The sequence below is a fragment of the Calidris pugnax genome, unplaced genomic scaffold (assembly GCF_001431845.1).
Source record: "Calidris pugnax isolate Ruff unplaced genomic scaffold, ASM143184v1 scaffold38, whole genome shotgun sequence".
NCBI classification, from domain to species: domain Eukaryota; kingdom Metazoa; phylum Chordata; class Aves; order Charadriiformes; family Scolopacidae; genus Calidris; species Calidris pugnax.
In genome coordinates, this window is record NW_015090995.1 from 9,856,262 (window position 1) to 9,870,950 (window position 14,689).

Below are 14,689 nucleotides of genomic sequence, written 5' to 3' on the forward strand. Positions count from 1 at the left end.
CAGATACTTTGAGGAGAAAATGATTTATGGTCTGGGTTGGGTTTTTTGGGGGAGTGGTAGTGTTGGTGGGGGTTTTCTAGTTTCGGGGGTTTTTTTAATCACTATTTTTGTAATAGGTAACTTCACTATTTTAATCCCAACTTTTGTGGTACACAGGATGACAAAATTGAGGAAATTGCTACTTGATATTTAAAAATCACTATTACAAATAAAAATAAGGCTGTGGATTTGAATGTTACAACTATGTCTGAGGTTTGTCCTGGATAGCTCTGAAAATGCATACTCTAAAAGTGACTAGGAAATTGAAAAAGCAAAACTTACATTAAATCCTTGTCTTTAAAGGACGATCTTCTACGCCTAAAGAAGCAGATGAGAGTGTTCTGTCAAATCTGTCAACACTACCTGACCAATGTAAACACTGCTGTCAAGGAACAGGTTAGTGACTGTTGTTCATATTTGTAGTCTTCCAATATTATACTTTTGAAGCAGATGAAAAGTTCCTCTTGCTAATATTTTTAGCACTTATATGGGAATGTGGTGTATCTTGGATGTTTAGGCTGAAGCCCCTTGAGCACTGTACTTGTGTGCTTGACCTCCCTTAGCTAATTTAGGTAGGATATCTGAATCAGTTGGAACTTGATTCTTTCTAGTAATTTTAGGCAGCATAAACTTTTATTCAAAGGGGGTTTTTTTTGTTGTTTCTTTAAACAATGACTGGGTGGGTGCTCTATAGAAACCATCTGGTTTGTAAGTTAGGTGGGCGAGTTCCATTGGAAAGCTCTTGCTTACCATGTGGTCATGACACACGCCTCCAGCGGAGCTGATGGTGCATTCACAGACTCAGAGCTGGAAGAGCTAGGGACAGCTGTTTAAAAAAAAGAAGTTATTTTTTGAGTTCTGTCTTTGAATGCTTTTACGTTCCCAGATTTGTACTATTATATATATATCTGCCATCCACTTAAGAACTGGGAAAACAACTTACTTCCTCTTGCTGTAAACCTGTGAGAAAATACAGAGGCAACTTCTCTGTCTGTTCCCCTTCACCACGATGCTGCATACAGAATATATTCCTCAATTCTTCAGAGTTCCAACATTCTGGGGATCTCTGAAATAGGAGAAAAAGAATGGGTACTTAACATGAGTGGGTGTGTTTACACGTGCACACAGATGCATTGTAACCTAGGGGATTTTGTCATTGGGAAGTGGTATTTCTTTTTTGTGATCACCCTTCGGTACGCTGACACACTGGTCAATTGTTAACAGGATTGTTTAGAGATATTTGGAGACTGTTATAGCAAACATTTGGAAGCCTTGACAGTGATGTACTGCTTGGAAAAGATGGGAGCAGTTTTCATTTTACTAGTTCTATCGTTTGTCTCTCACAGAGTTGCCCTCTGTGGGGGTGAGTTTTAGCTGGAACTAAATTCTTGGATATTTCAGACATAAAATGTATAGGTATTTGGTCCATGCAAGTAGGGTCTGGCATTTGAAGCAGGAGACAGAAGTCCTTGCATTCTTGAAGAAAAATGCAGGCATGAAGGTTTTGAGGCTTGTTTTTTATTTTTCTTCTGTTTAAAAAAGAATTGAGACATCATCTTGGGAAATACTTGCCTTGAATTCTGAGGGTAACAAACAGGGTCAAAGGAAAAGATTAAACTGTAGGGGCTGAGTCTCTTCCTGTCTGTGGTCAAATAGTTTTCTTGCCAGGACACTCAGAGGAGTTTTAGGTTCCAGTGAAGAGCAGAATTACGGATAGCAGGATTAATTCTAAGTAAATGCCTTTAAGAACCTTTAGAATGTTAAAATGAAAAAAACACCCATAAAGTACCTCTCTATGGGGGAAGGACCGAACTATCTTCTGGGTATACTTTTTAATTAAACAAATAGAAGGCTAGGAACCTTTATGCTGCTAAAGGTAATAATAATCTGGTAACAATAACTTGGAAGGTTTTCCAAGTGGACCTTGGAAAATCTGGTCCACTGAGTCGCACAACTGCAGCTTACGAAATTCTTGCTATAACAAGAAAGCTCCTGAAACTGAATAAGCATGTTCTATGTCAGAGAGCTATCTACTGTCAAAATCACAAGGGAGTGAAAGTGTGAGTAACTGAAATTATTCCAGCTCTGAATAGGTCTCTTTAAAGGACTCTGTAACTCAGACTCGGGTGAATGCTCTAGAAACTATAACTGTCTCAGTCACATACGGTACAGTAGACACGCTTCTGCTTTCCTTCTCTAATCTCAAGAAAGGGCACAAGGCACATCAGAGAAGCATATGTATTTCTGTGGCCAGGAAATTCTTAAAATTTGCTTTGAGGAGTTAGAGAACAGATCTGTTCGTTAAAATGGGAATATTTAAGAGAGTAGAGTCAAAGAGATGAGTTGGAGCAGTAAGAGTCTCCTTGGTCTCTTAGTTTGAAGAATGTCAGTCTGGGTACTGATATGTTTGAACTTTCCAGGGAGGGGGAGTACAACAGACATGTAAATCTGATGTCAGATGCACAAGTTAGCCAGCAAAATGAAGAGGTGGTTGCTTCTTTGGAAGCAATGCATACTCTAAGACGTAAAGGGGTTGAATGACTTTAGCTGTAAGATGTTTTACAAATGTGATTGAAACAATGTAAAAAAAGGAAAAAGGAGGCTACAACATGGTTGGTGTCCACAAAGTTCTCTAGTGACCTAATGTATTATCTGTCAGGCAGAATATAGTAGTTTGTATCCTCGTGTTTTAATCTAACAATGTTTTGATATTTAGTTGGCTTCATCTGTGCAATATTTTTATTTGGAGACCCCAGTCTTCATACAGCAACCTCCTGTAAGAAACTATGCACGTTTGCACTTCCAGTTGGCCTGTGTAATTGTTTAGGACTGAAATGGCCTATGTACACCATTGGGCTTCAAGTACATTATTCTAAATAAAATCCAGTTTCCAAGCAAGTATTTACTAAAGTTTCTTTTTAATAGGCTTTTACAATTCTGTGCGATGTGTTGATGATCTTCAGTCATCAGATTATGACAGGAGGACGTGACATGTTGGAGCCACTTGTTTACACTCCTGATTCTTCACTGCAATCTGAACTACTCAGTTTTATTTTGGATCATGTCTTCATTGATCAGGATGATGATAATAATAGTGCAGGTTTGTACAAAACTTAGGTTTCCTTTACATTATTTGCCCTTCTTATTAATAAATTTGTTTGCTTATGCTTTTTTCTGGTTTTTACTCTTTTTTTTTTTTCTTTTTTTCTTTTTTTCTGACATTGAGAGTTGTACATGGGCGCAGAGGAAGGTTTGTCTCTTAAAAGTCAACAGTCAATGACGGCATTTTATGTTTTGGGGACACATAGGAAAACTGTGGTAAGGGTTTGGTTTGATAGGCACAAATATATATGTCTCTGTACCAGGAAAAAAGACTTGTCAGTGAGCAATGAAGTGCACTGCTGTCAGAATTGAGATTTGATTTTCTGAATCCTGACCATTAGCCCACAGGACTGATATACACTGATTAAATATGAAGTATTTAAATACGATGGTTTTAATGTTCTGAACTCTTTCTAGATGGACAGCAGGATGATGAAGCTAGCAAAATTGAAGCATTGCACAAAAGAAGAAATCTACTTGCAGCTTTCTGTAAACTCATTGTATATACTGTGGTGGAAATGAATACAGCTGCAGACATTTTCAAGCAATACATGAAGGTAAATCTGAAGCCTAGTGTAATGATACTTCGTAAAATGATTAGAATACAGTAGTTGTGGATTTTGTAATTATCTTTTTTTTTTTTTACCATACAAGATAACTGATTCAAAATGTGAAGAATTCAAAACCCCGTAGTTGGTACATTGTAGGCCCTTAAAAGTTCTTTTCCACAATAAGGGAAAAAATGTCCGAGATCAGTTTCACAGTTCCAGTGGGTGGGTAATGGGGAGGGAGGAAGGAAACCTGATAATGATTTTTACATTGTTTTTAAAAGATTTATTTTCTTACACTGATGGTATATTTTTAATATAGTGATTAGTAGGCTTCTTGAGAATCTTTCCACAAAAGTCAACTCAATGGTGTCTAGCCTCATCATGTCTAGCCCCCACCACGTGTCTTTATATGAGTTCACATTTTGTGAACATAATAAAGCTTTGCTCCTTGGTGGTTACCTTAAAAAAATTTAAATTTGGGCAGCCTGCTTTTGTCTGAGTGCTGTACATGTATTTTGAATCTCTAAATAATTAGTTGGGTCTTTATTGTACCCGAAATAGTTAAAGAGCTGAACAGGCAGCTATCTTCACTGGAAGAATTATGGCTGCGGTGCTATCCATAAGTGCTTCCTTTCAGCAGAGAAAATAGAAAGCCTCCCCACCAGCGTTATAGGAGTTACTAAAAAGATTAGATTCTCATCTTCTACCCTGAAGGGGGGAACACATGTTACTAACAAATGTGTTATGGCCTTGAAGATAAATAGGTCATTCTGCCTCTAAAGTAATACTAACAAGAAGAATGAAAAGAAGTGGATATACTCTTTCTGACTGGAGGGTTTTTTATGATTTTGGAGGGGTTTTAGGGAATCATTTTGATGATGTTATCATGAACATGTTAGGTTTTTTTCTTTTGAAAGTGTTCACGTTTTTTTAAAATAGCAAATCCTAGATGATGTTTTCTGAAGAATCTAGTAGTTGTAAAAATTGAAAGTTAACCTGTTTTTGTTTTTTTTATTTTCCCTAGTATTACAATGACTATGGTGATATTATTAAAGAAACGATGAGTAAAACAAGACAGATAGACAAAATCCAGTGTGCTAAAACACTTATTCTTAGCTTGCAGCAGGTAAGAATGAGTTACAATATTTTTATGCATGAAATTCCATTCTGTACATCATGTCCCGTTGTTTGTTAGTGTGAGGTATTAATGAAGAAGTTCTTATGGAAGGAAGAGATAAATAGGTCTAAATTGAAGCTCATTTTCTGCAACTATTTGAATAACTGCCAGAAGTCTTCCAATACTTACCAAATACTGCGCTACAAAAACTTTGTGAGAAGTTGATCAATATGAAACAAATGTAACTGTCTGATACCTTCCTAACTCTAAACTAATAGTTTGAGGCGAGTGTTCAGAAACATGTTGTGAAACTGCTAGTTTACTTCTCATGAGCAAATAAACAAGGGAAAGCACTTCCTGCCTGTGTGGTGGGTTTTTTTTGTTTGTTTTGCTGTAGGTTTTTTTGTTGGTGGTTTTTTGAGTTTGCTTTTCTAACTATTCTGAGAAGTAATGGGAAGTTGTAGTAATTCAGTATTTCTTAATGTTTGGTAGGGGCTTCACCCATCTTTGAAATTAAAACATGATTTAATGCTCTCTTCAGTAAATGAGCTTGTTTGTGTGAAGACCTGATGAATTCAGGCGAGGTCAGAGTCGGATTCATCTGCTCACATGAACCATCTGCATGAATCTTATTTACAGTATCAGAACAATAAAGCCATATTTCTACAAATCACTGTAATCCAACATAGATCTCTGCTATTGTTGAAAGGGAAAATGTACCCCAATTTGTGCTCTCTCTGCCCACACCTGGTTTTTTTTTTTTTTGAGTAGAGATCGTAGAGCCACATAGTAGATATAGATCTAGATAATGATCCTGGTTGAGAACTAACCAGAAAAAGTCCTTAATGAAGCCACTAAGCTGGTTTATGTATATGGTTACTGCCAGTATGAGGGAGGATGAAGCCCTTCCTTCAGATAGCAGCGTGAAGTAGTGGTGGAACTGCAACATAAAATACGCAACTAAATACTCCTACAGTTTTTGCTGACTTTTAACCAGAGTTCACAATTTATTGTGATAATTGGGTTAATGCTATCCTTACTAGTCTTTTCTGTCTTGTGAATAACCAGCCCCTTATATTTTAAAGGGCAGACAGAGGAAGTGAATGTAGTAAGTACAATGACACATGTAACAAGGAGGCCGTTATACAATCCTAATATGACAAAAAAAAAGTAACATGGAAAACAAACAACCCCCCCCCACAAACATGTGAAGTTAAGCATGTAACTAGCATATTTTTCTAGGAAAACTTCTTCAAAACCAGAGAAGAAATACTAGAAGTGATAGTGGATAAACGGAATAACTAAGTTGCAGTGAGCTACACCAACATAAAAGAAAAGTATGCAACTATGTGCCAAAACGTTTCTGTAAATGAAAAGTTAATGTTTGTAGCCCTAGTAAATTTGGTTTTGGTTTATTCCTTGTTATATGAAAGTGAAGGGTGAGTTATACAAACTTAGAAAATAATAGAATAATTGACTGTTGAAGATAATTCAGTCCAATTCAGTAGGATGAGAAAGGGATTCATCAAATCGAAAAAGGATTGTAAAGTTCAGAGTGTTCAGCTTTGCCATTTATTGATGAATACTTAAAAGTGTGATCCTCAGTGGCAAAGTTTCTCATGTCTTCGGCAACTTCCCTGAAGACATGTTTCCATTTTAGAATTTCTTCATTATACTTGTAGTTTGAAAAGATAAAAAAGAAGAATTAGAAAATAGTAGTTTGACAAACTGTGATAGTAAGGACCAGGTTAGAATTTACCCCGTTTATTTCTTCTTGGTTAGTGTACATATCAGCGTATCCTACTAATTTTTAGCATTCTCAACTGTATAACACCTCATTTAAGGAGGTGCCGAAACCTGTCATCCAACATACTTAAACTTTGACACATGCTTGGGCAGTGTGCATTTCAAGGATTAACTCTGAAGTGCAGAGTTTTCAGGGGTAGCTTTGGCTTGGCTTTCCTAAACCTCCATGTTTGTCTTTTGGAGTTCTCAGATTAAGAAAAAAAAGCTGTAAAACACTTAGTGAAACTTACCTGTGTGTCAGTTGGTCTAAAGTTTGACATAATCTTTTAATAAATGAAAATCTCCCTTTTATTTTCCTACAGCTTTTCAATGAAATGATTCAAGAAAATGGTTATAATTTCGACAGATCATCACCAACATTCAGTGGCATAAAGGAACTTGCTCGACGTTTTGCTTTAACGTTTGGACTGGATCAGTTGAAAACAAGAGAAGCTATTGCTATGTTACACAAGTAATTGTGTACTTTATATTACTTCCCTTTTTGGAAACTCTTCTTGACTAACATTAAAATATCTTTTCAGTCTTTCAAAATCAGTTTGTTAATACAAAACGCATCAGCACTAGAGACAGTATAGCCTGTTTGTAAATTCCGAGATAACTGCATTTTATCCCTGAATTAATCCAAATGTTAAATAATGTTGATGTTCTTCAGCATCATTGTATAAGTTTGTAAATGACAGCAGTGTTGATGCTATCATCGAAAAGTGTTTTTAATCTCTTACCTGTAACAGTAAGAATCAATCTACTTCATTGTCATGCTGTGGTCATGTTGGCCTCATGCCGAAAACTTGACACGCAAGGTAGAAACGTCATGATAGACAGAGTATGTCTGGAATCAAATTATGAGTAGTGCTTGCTTTTTTCCCCCAAAATACGGAAGCATCAAATTATTGCTTTCTTGATGGTAGAGGAAAGGCGTTCAGTTTTGATAGCTCACAATGCTTAGAACTTTTTCTTTAGGTTGTGCTTTATGTGACTTAATTTTTAACTTTTTCTTAGGGATGGCATAGAATTTGCTTTTAAGGAGCCTAATCCGCAAGGTGAGAGCCACCCACCATTAAACTTGGCGTTCCTTGATATTCTGAGTGAGTTCTCCTCCAAACTTCTCAGACAAGACAAAAGAACAGTGTAAGTATTTTCTTAGTATTCTTAATATTTGTAATGGTAACCATAAAAGACATGCACCTCTGTAAATATTATTCATGTGTACTGCATTCACCTAAAGTGGAATCTTCAACACATTAAGATAATTTTACACTAATGCAGTCAAGTAACAAAGGGTAAATTGTATTTATCCTTGTTATTCTTATTTTATGGTGGATGAACAGAAAACATTCTGGATTTAGTGTTGTCAGGCCTTTTTGTTAACTAGATGAGGAACATAGCATGGCATGTTAACATCTTGTTACAGATATATTGCATCTTTGTAATTATTTTTTTCTATTTAAAGGTATGTTTACTTGGAGAAGTTTATGACCTTTCAGATGTCTCTACGAAGAGAAGATGTGTGGCTTCCTCTCATGTCCTACAGAAACTCTTTATTAGCTGGTGGGGATGATGATACTATGTCAGTGATTAGTGGAATTAGTAGTCGAGGATCTACAGTAAGAAATAAGAAGACAAAGCCAGCGACAGGAAAACGGAAAGTACCTGAAGGTATAACTGTTCTCATCTTAAAATTTGCTAGAGTAGACTAGTGTCTGCTACACGCACTACATGTGTCAATCTCTATTTGTTAGCTGGGCTGAATTCATATGCTTTAATGTATTTTTTTTCAAAACAGGATAACTTCTGTGCATGTATATGTTTTAGTGAGAAAACTATTCATTTGAAGAGTCTGAAAACCATAACACTGATTCACAGAAGAAAATAAAGGCGCTGTACTGTGTTAAGTCACGGAATATAAAAGTATTTTACTCTGGGCAGTGGTTATGAATCCAGGCCTTTTGGCCTAAGACTTTGTGGCAAAACACAAAGAAATTGATTCTCAGTAAGCAGAAAGTACATGCATTTAAGTTGTGTTTAAACATTCAAGTTTTAGACCAGTTTGAAAAACTTTACTGATGTCCTGTTTCCTGCCAGCTGAAGAAAGCAGCAGTAGTGACAGTATGTGGCTGAACAGGGAGCAGACAATGCACACACCAGTCATGATGCAGACACCTCAGCTTACTTCCACAATAATGAGGGAGCCCAAGAGATTGCGACCTGAAGAAAATTATATGGGTGTCTATCCTATGCAGCCTGAACACCATCAAGCTCCACTTGATTACAAGTACGTAGATGAGTAGGTCTGCTTTGTGTTAGTGTTCATACACAAAACCAGTTCATGTTTAAAATAGAATAATGGTCTTTTTAAGCACGCAAGTAACGTGGATGTTGGCTCAAAGGCAACAGGAAGAAGCCGCGCGACAACAACAGGAGAGGGCAGCGATGAACTACGTGAAGCTGAGAACCAACTTGCAACACGCCATGTGAGTGAGAGTGAAATGCTCCTTTGGTGGTTTGGGGAGGAGAGGGTTTATTAATTATAGTGTTACTCCTTTATCTTTTAAGAGGGATACATGTTCTAGTTCTTGAATAGTGTTTTTCTTTGGCTTAAAATTTTAAGTTACCTTAGAAAAACAGTGGTAAAAGTGCATGGCGATGCATTTAGCAGAATAGATCTGTTTAATTTCTTACTTATTTTGAATCATATAATGGTTTGCGTTGGAAAAGACCTTACAGATCATCTAGTTCCATCCCCCCTGCCATGGGCAGGGACACCTACCACTAGACCAGGTTGTTCAAAGCTCCATCCTGCCTGGTCTTGCACACTTCCAGGGATGAGGCATCCACAGCTTCTCCGGGCAATGTGTTCCAGTGTCTCACCACCCTCACAGTAAAGAATTTCTTCCTAATGTCTAATCTAAATCTACCCTCTTTCAGTCTAAAACTATTATCCCTTGTCCTACTGACACACTCCCTGATAAAGAGTCCCACCCCATCTTTCCTCTAGGCCCTTTTTAGGTACTGGAAAGGGGCTCTAAGGTCTCCCTGGAGCCTTCTCTTCTCCAGGCATCTCCTTCGTAGAGGTGTTTCAGCTTTCTGATCACCTTTGCAGCCCTCCTCTGGACTTGCTCCAACAGCGAGTTTATGTCCTTATGTTGCAGTCAACCTAAGTACTGTGGGATGCTGTACTCCAGGTGGGGTATTACCAGAGTGGAATGGAGGGGCAAAATCACCTCCCTCAACCTGCTGGCCACGCTTCTTTTGATGCAGCCCAGGATGCAGTTGGCTTTCTGGGCTGCAAGTGCACATTGCTGGCTCACGTTGAGCCTCTCATCAGTCAACACCACCAAGTCATTCTCAGGGCTGCTTTCAGTCCGTTCTCTGCCCAGCCTGTGTTTGTGCTTGGGATTGTCCTGACCCACATGCAGGACCTTTTACTTGGCCTTGTTGAACTTCATGAGGTTTGCATAGGCCCGCCTCTCAGGCCTGTCTGGATCCCTCTGGAGATGGCATCCCTTCCCTCCAGCGTGTTGACCACACGACACAGCTTGGTGTCATTGGCAAAATTGTTCAGAGTGCAGTTAATCCCACTGTCCATGTTGAGGACAAAGATCTTGAACAGCACTGGTCCCAGTACCAACTCATGAGGAATGCCACTTGTCACTGGTCTCCACTTGGACATCAAGCCGTTGACCGCAATTTGTGAATGCGACTATCCAGGTGATTCCTTATCCACCAAGTGGTCCATCTATCAAATCCATGTCTCTCCAGTTTAGAGACAAGAGTATCATGCGAGGCAGTGTTGTGACATTGACAGTGTCAAATGCTTTGCACAAGTCCAGATAGATGACATCAATTGCTCTTCTGTTATCTACCAACATCATTGTAGAAGGCCCCCAGATCTGTCAGGCATGATTTGCCCTTAGTGAAGCCATGTTGGCTGTCACTGATCACCTTCTTACTTTCCATGTCCCTTTGCCAAGTTTCCAGGAGGATCTCTTCCATGATCTGTATTCCTCCCAGGCTACCTGTTCTTGCTTCCACCCTCTGTAGGCTTCCTTTTTCTGTTTGTGTGTCTAGGAGTTCCTTGTTGATCCATGCAGGCCTCCTGGCATTTTTGCCTGATTTTCTCTTTGTTGGGATGCATCACTCCTCAGCTTGGAGGAGTTAATCCTTGAATATTAACCAGCTTTCCTGGGCCCCTCTTCCCCTCCAGAGCTTTATCCCACAGCACTCTGCCAAGCAGATCCCTGAAGAGACCAAAGTCTGCTCTCCTGAAATCCAACGTAGTGAGCTTGCTGTGCCCCCTCCTCACTGCCCTAAGGATCTTGAACTCCACCATTTCATGGTCATAGCACCCAAGACTACCCTTGAGCTTCAGTTGAGCTCAAATGCCAGAAAAATTAAATAGTAGTGAGTTTTGTAATAAAGGGAACTGGTTGTTGAACTGAACGCTATCTGTGGCAGATAATGGAACATGTGAAACATCATGTATTCCTAACTGCAGAATCATTTTTAGAAATGAACATTAAAAAAGTTGTTCAGTGTGTGAAGCAGAAAGTTTCTGCTCAGTTTAATTCCACTGTTACTTTCTTCTTTGGCTTCAGAGTTGTAAGTTTAAAGTTCAGCTGGTGGGTTTTTTTATATTATTATTTAAACAAGAGTATTCCTTTTAGAGAAACTCCAGTCTTAGCATTTCTGTGATCGGTACAGATTTTGTCTGATCTAAACTGACACCAAAGTTGTGAGGAATCTTGTAATACCAGTTTTGGTAGAACTTCCCAACCCAAACACGGAAAACTTATGAAGTCTTCCGTATTGTGAACAAAGATGAAGACAGTCTAATGTTTCTTAAATTAATATTGTCCCTCAGAGGTCATACACTCTAACTGTAGTGTCACTTGCTTCACTGTGGTTCATCACAAGTGCATTTTGACAGGCTAATGAAATTACGTTCCAGAGTTTTTCTAGCTTAAGAGGGGAAGACTAGTCTTAGAACTTCTGCTTTAATGAAGACTATGTGGTTCTACAGAAGAAAAGTACAAGTTGTTTATTAAAACCAGTGAATGTACATATTGAGGAGCTTTACATCCTTCCCCTACATGTTTTTTATTCTTTAATACCAGTACTTCATGTAACACAATTTCAGTGTTGGTGGTTGCTTTTTTTTTTTTTACTATAGTGACACCAGTTAGTATAATTAGAATGACTCCTAACTCTTCTCATAAGGTTTGATGTTGCATGTAGAAGTGGCAAGGAAAGAGGATGAAGGACTGTGTGGAAGTGTCTGAAAATGGATTTATGCATCCACTTTATTGCAAAGACATTCTTCCTTGCCTTGACGTAAGGCAGGAAGAGTTTTTCTTTAAGTGGCAAAAGTTCTTTCTCACTTGAGCATAAATACTTGCATGGAAATCTTTGAATTTGGTGTGGTTTTAATCTGCTTATCAGTTCCTTCAGCCTCTCAGAATATCCATTTAGAGATGTACCACAAAGTTCCTAAGCTGATCTTTGTTAGTCATTCTCCCTCATTCTCTTAATATTTTCTAGCTGGTTAAATACCAGCTTTTTTGAATAGTAGTTACGCATTTAGTTAATTTCTGTCTAATGGAATTATTATTTGTTGGCAGTTCCTTACTGGACATTAGCTTTTTAAATATTCGCATAGAACTTAACTTTAGTGCTAAACAATACATTTTTTCCTTTTCAGTCGACGTGGCACAAGTCTAATGGAAGATGATGAAGAGCCAATTGTTGAAGATGTGATGATGTCATCAGAAGGTCGGATTGAAGATCTCAATGAAGGCATGGATTTTGACACCATGGACATAGACCTAGTAAGAAATTTACTTGTCTTTTTAGTGGAATTTGGATTTGTATTTCCACTTTTAAAGTAGGATATTTGAATCAAATTTTCCTTTTGCTGAAACAGAAAAATGATTCTTGTTGATCTCTGCATTCTTAACCGGCTGTGCCACGGTCTCTATACCAGTGCCATCTGCTCAAACTGTGATACAAAAAGCAAGAGCACTTCCTGTATTAATAATGTGAGAGAGTTTATCCTCTGTAAATTCTTACCCTTTGGGAGTTCAGCTTCATTTATTACAGTTTAAAAACTCTGGGTTTTTTCTGAAATTACAGTTAACATGTTTATTTGCTTGCTTTCTAAAGCCACCATCAAAGAACAGGAGAGAAAGAACGGAACTAAAACCAGATTTCTTTGACCCCGCTTCAATCATGGATGAATCGGTAGGTTAACTTACTTAAGAGGAAAATAATGTAAAATCAGTCTTAAGATTACAGTACTCTCTTACTATGAATTTTAAGTGGAAAGAATGCAATCTTTAGGTTGTCTTCATTAGCTTAGTTTGGCAGACTGGTACAGTCAGTGAAATATTTTATGCTGTAATTCAGCTTCATAAATCCTGAGGTAGTCAATGTTCTTTGCAAGTTGATAGGATTTTTGTTCTTAATACTTTATATGTAGCTATATAAGAATCAAGAGCCTTTGAATCTGAGCAGAAAACACATCTGGTATGGAAAAGACCCTTGCAGAAGTTAGGTAGCAAAGAGCTTTAAAAAAAAATAATAAAAAAAAATAAATATATATATATATATATAAAATTTGTGCATACACACTATTGAAGGCAAGTTTCCTGTTGTGATGAGCTTAATTGAGTGACTCTAATGTCATTACCAATTGTCATCATTGGATGGTTTGCCTTTTTTTTTTTTTAATTGGCATATTTAGTTTTGTGCATAAGTAAGATAATGGAGAAAATAGAGATAATACAGCTATCTGTTTATAGAGATGAGAGGTATTTTTTCTTTCCATGTAAAGTTTTAGGTCCAAAACATCCGAAGTCTGTAGTTTCTGCTTGCAGTTGCCCTTTTTTCCGACTTGATAAATCTGCAGTCTCTATTCTCTTTTAAAAATCTGCATGAGGGATTCCTTCTGTCTTGAACCACTTGTAATGTATGCAGCCAGTTTTGACCTTGTGTAGCTGGTACAAAATTACACTGGAAATAACAAGCTGCAGCAAGCCAGCAGAGGACAGTACAACAAGGCTTCCTGGGAATCTTGGACAGCTTGGTGGAATTTGGAAGACGGTTATGTATATGTTTTTTTAACAGTATTGTTGCAGAGTAAACCTGTTCTTGTTATGGGAGAAAGAAGTCTTAAATACTGTTTTAAATGCAAATACATATATTTTGTACCAGTAGGCCTTTGCTTTAGTATTAATGAATCAGATTAGGCTGTGCATCTGGCTGTTGTGTGTTCTGTTCTTGAAGTAACACTGAGAAAGTACATCACCTGTTTTCTGATGTTCTGTTTTAAAGTAGTTCTTCCCCTCCCCTTCTTGATTTTTAACAGATAGATCTGTGAAATACCAGTCTTTTTTTTTTTAAATTAAAATCGCTATGAGAAAAAATATCCCTTCCTATGCAGAAAATTATTATCATGGCTTCAGGCATTGTATTGAAAGAGTATTTGCCTTATCTGCTTAACCTATGCACTCGGGTAAATCCTCAAAACATTCCCTTAAGTTCCTGCAGCAAATTTATTCAAAGTGTAGGTTTTCACAAGCTCGGGCAATATACTCAGAGCATGTCAAAACCACGCGATAAATTAATTCAATTACTTCCACGTATTATTCATTGGAGAGAGAGTGGTGGTTTTGTCTCCTTTTAAGGGAGCAAGTTGCAGATAAAGTGCTTTGGTTTTATAATTAACATTCATGAACTTCTGATGTCCCACAAACATGCAACTATCCTTTTTTTTAATTATTATTATGAATGTTGTTAAAACACTTTTTCACTTTAATATTAGTAGTTCCCACAAAGAAAAAATTTACTGCCTCCTGGTACCAGCAAAGACCAGTAGGGCTGGGATGTATTGAGACCCATAACTTTATATTCACATGTAACTTCCAATTACATCATAATCCTATGATTTGGAGGCGCTCAATTCAGAAGAGGGAACAAGGCTTATTTTTGGGGAGTCGTCACATCTGCAGCATTTTTCAATTTTTCTTAAATGCTTAGAAAAGTTGACTTTCAAAATTTCTCATTTGAAACAAGTGTT

At 37.6% G+C, this 14,689-nt stretch overlaps 1 protein-coding gene across 3 annotated transcripts in view; it reads left to right on the forward strand.

The window, feature by feature from the left end:
• The window catches only part of STAG2 (stromal antigen 2), a 75,075-nt gene extending 61,064 nt beyond the window's left edge, over positions 1 to 14,011 (forward strand). For 2 of the 3 annotated variants that reach the window (XM_014955101.1, XM_014955103.1), the window contains 12 exons: positions 343 to 435; positions 2,965 to 3,139; positions 3,559 to 3,698; positions 4,717 to 4,818; positions 6,918 to 7,066; positions 7,615 to 7,743; positions 8,066 to 8,271; positions 8,698 to 8,887; positions 8,973 to 9,086; positions 12,314 to 12,440; positions 12,775 to 12,852; positions 13,588 to 14,011. In XM_014955101.1, coding sequence (XP_014810587.1) covers positions 343 to 435; positions 2,965 to 3,139; positions 3,559 to 3,698; positions 4,717 to 4,818; positions 6,918 to 7,066; positions 7,615 to 7,743; positions 8,066 to 8,271; positions 8,698 to 8,887; positions 8,973 to 9,086; positions 12,314 to 12,440; positions 12,775 to 12,852; positions 13,588 to 13,734 — 1,650 coding nt within the window. In that variant the 3' untranslated portion in view covers positions 13,735 to 14,011. Of the gene's footprint in view, positions 1 to 342; positions 436 to 2,964; positions 3,140 to 3,558; positions 3,699 to 4,716; positions 4,819 to 6,917; positions 7,067 to 7,614; positions 7,744 to 8,065; positions 8,272 to 8,697; positions 8,888 to 8,972; positions 9,087 to 12,313; positions 12,441 to 12,774; positions 12,853 to 13,444 lie in introns of all 3 variants that reach the window. The other variant, XM_014955104.1, reaches the window with a different exon arrangement.
• Positions 14,012 to 14,689: the final 678 nt, after the last annotated feature.